Source organism: Onychomys torridus, chromosome 1, assembly GCF_903995425.1.
Source record: "Onychomys torridus chromosome 1, mOncTor1.1, whole genome shotgun sequence".
Classification (NCBI taxonomy): Eukaryota; Metazoa; Chordata; class Mammalia; order Rodentia; family Cricetidae; genus Onychomys; species Onychomys torridus.
In genome coordinates this window covers 98,204,597-98,212,929 of record NC_050443.1, presented here as the reverse complement: position 1 = coordinate 98,212,929, position 8,333 = coordinate 98,204,597, and the positions used below count along the sequence as shown (strand labels likewise).

Genomic DNA, 8,333 nt, shown 5'->3' with positions numbered 1-8,333 from the left:
AAAGATAATTAGCTCTGGTGTTTTGTCATGACAGCAGAAGTCTGATTAATGCATGTCTGACGTATGAGAATGGGTAGGAAAGAGAACATAACAAGAACCAAATAAATATTTAATAGAATACCATAGTAAATGAAGAGGAAATCACACCGGCTTTTTTTTTTTTCTTTGTAGTCTTCAGTAAGTGTTTGGTTTGTTTGTTTGTTAAAAAATTGCTTGATACTGCAAGCTCTTTTAAAAAACAATATAAACATACCAAGTGCAAATATGTCAAAGATCAAGGCACTCAACAACTAAGCCTTGAGACTTTTTCTAAAGGACTCCTGGCTGCAAGGTTAAGATTGCTGTTCAAGTTTAAAAAGGCCACGATTCTCAGAGGCTGCTGCTCTTTCTGAGAAAAAGGTGATAAAGGCAGAAGAGCTGGCTCTCTTTGGGTTCTTTCTTTTTACCTCTTATTTCAAACAACTGGGGGGGAAAAAACCTTTTTCAACCCCACCCCCACCCCCCAATAAAATGAAACTAAACTTCACAAATAAATCTACCTTACTCCCAGTTGGGGCCTGGGACTCAACCCACAGTCCCTAGTGGTCAAGCTTCCTGGTTCAAGAAGCCTAGGACTCTGCGAAGGTCAAGACCGCATCCTGGGGAGTGGGGAGGGGTGGGGAGGCGGCTGGCCACCACAGAACTTTAGACACAGTGAGAGGGGAAGCAGAGCAAGCCTCCAGCTCTCTCCCTGAGCTATGATGCAGGGCGGTGAAAGGAAGCGCTTTCCCGGCATGCTTGGAATGCAACCTCTGCTTCTGTTCGGCCTGTCATTCCTGGTAGAGGCCCTCGAAGTCTGTGGACTTCATAGCCAGCTGACAGTCAGTGTTGGCATTTTGCTGTGTCAGCAGCCTGTTGGGTGAAAAGACAAAATGATTAGCTTAGGAGCAACATGGAGAACGGCCCAGCCACATGTGCAGCGCTCCTGCCTGGTATGTTCTGTGAGCTCGTATCACAGCAGCTAAGAAAGCTGAACCTCTCTCCAAGCTGATTGACACCTGACTAAGTTCTAGCTAATAATGTGTCTCTGGGGAGAATGAGGAGCAGCTCTAAGGAGAGACCTCACTTGGTAGGAAGGGCCTCTTGTGCTCACTTACAAGTCTCACGGTGCCCCACCCACCCCCACCGAACATTGGTCTCCCATTGGCCTGGAACTCTCCGAATAGGCTGGGCTGGCTGGCCAGTAAGCCACAGCAACCCAACTATCTCTGTCTCCCCAGTGCTGAGACTACAAGTGAATACCATGCCTGGCATGTTCATGTTGCTTCTGGGAGGCCAAACTTGAAACCTTACTCTTGGGACTTCCACCAGAGATGTCTCCCGGGCACCACATTATGCTGCCTTCTGCAGTATAATCTTTAAGCACGTAGCCTATTAAAGCAGAGTTCAAGGATGGGGAGGGATTTTGGCTCCAAAGCATTGGAGGAATAAGCCAAATAGGGCACCGTGTGTCCTTTAAAACTGATAGTGATCAAAGCAACTTATGAGAATCTGGCTGTGACTCCAGAGATTATCACTTAAGCAATCGTGTGAGAACAACCCCTGAGCAATTTAAGATCACAGGCGCATCAACAGAAGATAAGAACAGGATAAACTTTTTGAGGGGAAGGGGAAGGCTGGGGATCAAACTCAGGACCTTGACCAAGCTAGACAAGTGACAAGACAGCCTTTGGTAGCCATCTGTTTTTGGAAAGTCTGAATAAAGTTTCATTGGAATACAGCCAGACCAGTTTATTTGCTTATTACCTGCTCTCATGGTACAGCAGCAGAGCTGAGAGGCTGGCCACGGGTTAAATGCCCTAGAATATTTTCTGTCTGTCCCTTTCCAGAGATTGTTGATTATCTATGCTTTATAGCCACTTTATATTTGGCTGAGAGTTTTACCAGACTCAGCTGACCTGGATTTAAGTCCCTTCTCAGCTAACCTCAGCTTGTGCACTTGTCTTTCATTTCCCAATCACAGAAGGAGGGTCACCCCAAGAGTTAAATGAGATGAGGCTGGAATGTGCTCAACAGAGACACTGGCACTAAGCAATACAGGAGGCAAGTACCTTAGCCACAGTCATCAAATCAGTGAAAACTTAGGTACAAGAGAGACTCAGTATATGTGAACTTGAGAATCTAAAATCTATACACAGCACAAAAATCAAATATCAAAAAAGTGGACTTTGAAAATCCCTTGAGCAACAGGAGGTAGCAGCACATTATGAAAGATTGTCTCCCAAGCACTCCAGCACCTGAAAAGGTCACTGTTCCTCCAGACCCAGGAGCCACACTCTGGGGCAAAACCTCCACGTAGTAAACATGAGCCATATTCACCATGCGGAGAAGCTCACACTGTGACAAGCAGAGGAGACCAAGGTAGACTGTGGGGACAGCTACTTCCCAGCTCCTGTACCACCCTGGGAGGCAGGCATGGCAACCTGATGAACAAGCCGTCTGATGTTTACCTGCCTCCAAAACCTCCTAAACTCTACCCCCATTTGGCCTTTGTACATTAGATAGATATCTTTTTAAAAGAGTAACTGCCTCACAGAGCTACCACAGCCATGAGATGAGCTCCATGGGTGATGGACGAGGGTAGTGCTGTTTGTATGTATGTACGTATTACACTCTGCAGTGAACATGTAGCTGACATCTAATGCCTACAGGCAACTGTGAAGAACACCCATCTCTTATAATTTGGCTGCTCAACACCAAGTGGGAGCAGAGAGTTAGTCCATGTGAACCCCTCAAATACCCAAGATTGAGTTGTTCCATTGACATGTATTTACCTGGGAGAAAACCAGTAGCTCATGAGGCAGGACACGACCACATAGGACATCATGGCTATTCCTGACAGGGCAAGCGATACGAAACCCAAGCCACAGAGGATGCAGAGCAGTGAGAGGCCACACACAGAGATGATCAGTCCTAGGAGAAGAGCATGGTTAGGAGGTGCCTTCATCTGAAATGGACTGAAAATGAGAACACCCTGGGCCAGGTTATTTAAAATAATGGCAGCTAACTCGGATTTTTGAAGTCAGGAGGTTTTGCATAGACATTCACATTTCGGACATCATTTATAACGGCAGGAAGTTCAATACCTAGGTAGACCTCAGCTTCTGGTATCAACCGGCTGGGCCTCTGGTTGCCACCATTCCTTACTGTGCACAAACTGTATTACACTTGGGGTCTCTTTGCTTGTCTTGTTGCCTGTCTAATTTAAGGCTCAGAAGGAGTAAGTCACATCCCAAATCACAATGGTGGTAATGGATGGCTGATGGAACACAAGAGCCTGTGTTTTAACTACTCTGACAAGCTGCCTTGGACCAGAAAGACTTGTCTTTGATAAGAACGGCAGATGTTCAATAAAAACTGTCCACCCTATTGAGTTACTTCCCAACAACCTTGGACAGAGTACCTTCCAGTAATATGGCCCCCACAAGAGCACCCAGGGAGGTGAGCACCACGATGAGCAGAAAGAAGCCCACAGGGATGGCTGACATGCTAACAAACATTAGCACGGAGAGAGCCAGGAAAGGATGCTTGTCCAGGTACCGACCCACTGGGGACTTCATGAAGGCAACCACCTGCAGGCAAAGGACAAAAAGCCAGGGTTAAGCACTGTGTCCAAATCTCAGACTGGGGGAAGTACAGCCAGAGTCAGAGGCCTCTGGCAAGTCAGAGGCTCACAGACATCAGTACAAAACATCTCCAAGACATGAGGCACCTGCAGCAATATAAGGAAGCTGTGGGGAGGGGGGGCGAGTGTGAGGTTCTCACCCAGTGTCAAATCCTGTGAGAGGAGGAAAGGTCAAGTTACTGCTCTCTTGCCCAACACACACCCTCTCTGAATAACACCCTCTTATGTGTGCAATGTGCCTACTGCTCTGCAGACAAGGTTCTCATGACTAAGGTCACCAAGGAACAGAAGAGTTAAGTCCTAGCTACTCAGCATACTCACGGGCTTATTGGAGATGAGGAGCATTAGGCTCCACCTGACACCTACTGTATCCAATTCTGCTTTTCAACAAGAACCCAGGTGTTTTGGGTACACATTAAAGTTTGAGATGCAATGGACTAAATGGCTTCTTTGGAGTCACCCAGTTTCCAAGGGACAAAGCCTAGATATTCAAACTTTGGATCTTTGACTCCAAATGCATACAATGACTTGCAACCTCATCAATGCTTCCATGGTACCAAGCTGGATGCTATAGTTGGCCACAGACTAATAATGGCAACTATATATTGCTTTAATAAACAGATTGCCCTCCTTCACCAGGCTAAGGGATGGGGGACCACACTCTATGGAGAAGGCTGCTTTAGTGCAGAGTTGGTCTTAGTCAACCTCACAAGGATGAGCATCCCCCTCAGTTTTCAGGTCTCAGGGCTTCTTCACTCTCCTCATTACCGGCATTGGAGCCCATTCCCTGAAAGATCCCATCATTCAAACACCTTCCTTTAGAAAAGTAACCACCAACCCAGCTACAAACTCTGCAATCTACTGCAACGACTTGCCTACATGTGCAATAGTAGCACAAATACTGTGGGTGTAACCACTCTATGATTAGATTTAAGGCCCATGCCACAAAATGGAACCCATGCAGGCTTCACACTGCTTCCATGGCCAAGAATCTAGACTAGATGGGCCTAGGGGAAAACCAAATACTATTGTTCTGCTAAAGAAACAGCAATAAAATGACTTCTAACTACATTCTGCTATACTTATAGATCAGTGCCTCACTCAGCCATCAGCAAAGACACTTCTTCCTACAGTAGATAGAACTAATGCAGAGACGCCCATCTGGAAAACTGTATAGAGAATGAGAGATTTGGGAATATTCAGTCCCAAATAGGATGTCCTCATCAAACCCCTCCCCTCAGGGTTCACAGAGTGAAAGAGGAAGCAGAAAGATCTAAGAGTCAAAGGGAATGGAAGACTCCAAGGAAATAGCATCTTCTAGACACAACAGGACTAATGCACATATGAACTCACAGAGACTGTGGCAGCATGCACAGGGCCTGCACTGCTTCAAGGCAGACATCTTCCCTGCACTGAGAGGTTCAAATGCACATGGGCTTCCATCCCTAATGAAGACGCTATCCACTTGCAGAGGAAAAATAAGTTTCTTCAAAGGAGTCTCACTGGCTTATGAGTAGGCTCCATGCCTAGCAGTAGACGGCCAACACAAAATGAACTCAATGGCATTTTTGTAGACTTTTTGTCTCATAGTGTTCTGTTTGGGCATTTTTGTTTGTTGGTTGGTTGGTTTTGTTTTGTTTTTTGTTGTTGTTGTTGTTTTGTCTTACTGGTCTTTTGCTTGTATATTATGGTTTCCAATTTTATGTTTTTATGGCTTTTGTATGTGTGTGTTTCTTGTGTTGTTTTCTTTTTGTTTATTATGCTTTGTTTTTTTTTGTTTGTTTGTTTGCCTGTTTTAGGATTGGTTGTTTTTTGTTTGTTTTGTTTTGTTTGTATAGTCCTGGAACTCGCTTTGTAGACCAGGCTGGCCTCAAACTCAGAGGTCCACCTACCTCTGTCTCCCAAATGCTGGGATTAAAGGTGTGCGCCACCATGTCCAGTATGCCTGTTTGTTTTAAAGAGAGAGAAAGAAAGGGCATGGAGTTGGGTGGGTGCCAACTATCTGGGAGGAGAAGGAGGAAGAGGAGGACACCAGGACGGAATATACTGTATAATTTTTTTTTTCAAAAACATAACAGTGAATAAAAAGAAAAGAAAAGCTGGGAGCAGGGAGCACTTTCTCCATCAAAAACTGGTCTTTCCTGTGTCTCCTTCCTTAGGACCTTGGAGGCCAGTGGCTGAAATGGAGCGCCATTATCAGAAGTGCCTTTTTCCAAATCACATACTTCTCCTGGAAACAGATTTCCATCTAAGTAATCCTAAGGGTAGGAACTTGGAGGCAAGTTAGAAACAGGAGAGTCTACAACCAAGCATGGCTCACCTTCCTAAACAGAGAAGGCCATTCGGAGCAGCCACAGACACTGTCCTGGCCTTCAACACTGCCTCCTGAAACATGACAAACTTCCCTTCCTGGCACACCACACAATGTCTTCTAGCCATGCTGCCTGCTGCCTTCCAAGACCTGTGGTTTAGCTGTCTAGTAACTTGTAAGCACACCAGGAACCACCTCTGAGACCGTCCTACATGAGGGCATTGAAGGAGAGGGAGGCGGATAAAGTTTGTGAATGCTGAAGAAATGGAAATCCGGCACCTGAATGAGCCATGCTCTATGTGTTTGCGGGGGGAAAAATCAAGGATATCTCATTAATGGTTTCTTAAAATAACCACAGACTTAATTCATACTTTAGGATATATTCGGTTTCATTTCATGAGTTCCTTTTTTATTATTTATTTTTAATTTGAGATAGAGTGTCATTATTGCCTTGAACTTATAATTCTCCTGTCTCATAACATAACTGGAGTGCTAGGGTGATAAGTAAGACTCACCACCCCTGGTTCATTTTGTTTTAAAATAAAAACATTTTAATAAAAACATTTAAATTCCGTATGTGACTCAGATTTGTCTATTGTACTATGTAAGTTTTATCTCAGGGAAAAATAAATAAAATAAGGGATAAACTGAGAGCACGTGGCTGGGGTTGTGACATACACAAAGGAGGAATTTAAGTAAGATGAACCTGGGATGGGTATGCAAGGGGCAATTAGGGAGATTTACAGGAAACCAGGCAAGAGTGTGAATGGCCAAATCTGGGCCAGTGCGGGAGGGGAGGGATGGAGCCTGAGATTAAATGGCAAAGAGTCTGCCAGTTGAAGCAGGAATGGTGGCACATAGATATAGCTAATTCCAGCACTTGGGAGGCAAGAGGACTGAGGCCAGCCTGGGCTGTCTATCAAGATCTCACATTAGGAAGAAAGGGAGGAAGGGAAAAAGGAAGGAAGGAAGGAGGGCAGGTAGGCAGGCTGGCAAACCATCCCCATCACCAATATAATTGAACCATGTGGTGGTTTGAAAGAGAATGGCCACATAGGCTCAGACACTGGAGTAACTGGTTCCCGGCTGGTGGTGCTGACTGGGTAGGTTTATGAGCTGTGACCTTGCTGGCGTGTCACACTGAGGGCAGGTTTTGAGAGTTTAATGACTTATACCATCATGAGGTTGTTCTCTGCTTCCTGCTTGTGGCTGAGATGTGAGCTCTCAGCTATTCTTGCCACCATGCCTGGTGCTGGCTACCACGTTTCCCCATGTGACGGTGAAGGACTCTAGCCCTCTAGAGCCATCAACCCAAAAGAAGCCCTTCCTTCCGTAAGCTGCTTTGATCATGGCAATAGAAAAGTAAGACAAACCAGCGAACCCAGGAATTGCTTTCTCTGCGAAAGAATGACCTTCGTCAGGACAGAGTGTCATGGAGACGGCATGGTTCATATGTAACTAACGATTGCACTCATTGAACACAGGTTCCAGGCACCTTTTTAATAGTCTAACCCATGGGCTTGCATCTTACCAAGAGCAAAGCCAAAATAGGCAGGGCCATGAAGACTCACTACCTGCAGCAGGTAAGGAGATTGCAGGGGTCATTCCCAAAGTAACACCCTCGAGCAAGGGAAGCTGGGGGGGGGGTGTCATCCAGAGAGCTACACACATCCATATAGGAAAACACTATAGAGGTCAGCACATTCCCCAGCATGCTCAGTTCAAGAAGGAATGATTCGGGAACATGCTTAACTCAAGGTCATAAAGCACGCAGGAGTACTTTAGGGCACTCTAAGCTCATGCTACTAAAAATAGTGATGTGAACTCCTCTGGAAACACCCAGTTCTCTCTCTCTCTCTCTCTCTCTCTCTCTCTCTCTCTGTGTGTGTGTGTGTGTGTGTGTGTGTGTGTGTGTGCATGCTCACTTGGGTGCACATGTGTGTGTAACACATTTGAAGGCCAAAGGATACCCTCAACTGTTGTTCCTCAGTCACTATCTATCTACCTGTCTCTCACTGGCCTGGAACTCACCAAGTAGGCTAGACTGGCAGGCCACTGAGCCCCAGAGATCCACCTGTCCCCACCTCCCCAATACTGGCATCAAGTATAAGCCATCACTCCTGTATTCTTTTTTAGTGATGGTTCTGAGAATTGAACTCAATTCCTCAGGCACCTTACCTGCTGACCATCCCTCCCCCACAAAGCCACTTTTAATTGAAGAGAAACAAAGGCTACTTTGAAAGTATGCAGTAAGGCCTTCTCCCCTAAAGGTGCCTGGCTAGCTTAGCAGCTAACATTTCAGGCCTCCATATATGTCTTCATGTATTTTCCCCTACAAAGTTGCAGGGCAGATATTGA

General features: G+C 45.7%; 1 protein-coding gene across 3 annotated transcripts in view; it reads right to left on the bottom strand.

Moving 5' to 3' along the window:
- Nucleotides 1-207: 207 nt before the first annotated feature.
- Tmem159 (transmembrane protein 159) overlaps nt 208-8,333 on the bottom strand; it is a 15,489-nt gene continuing 7,363 nt past the window's right edge. For all 3 annotated transcript variants that reach the window (XM_036206451.1, XM_036206460.1, XM_036206467.1), the window contains exons 3-5: nt 3,443-3,611; nt 2,814-2,952; nt 208-891 (exon numbers count right to left, since the gene is read on the bottom strand). In XM_036206451.1, the coding sequence (XP_036062344.1) occupies nt 810-891; nt 2,814-2,952; nt 3,443-3,611 (390 nt within the window). In that variant the 3' untranslated portion in view covers nt 208-809. The remainder of the gene's footprint in view (nt 892-2,813; nt 2,953-3,442; nt 3,612-8,333) is intronic.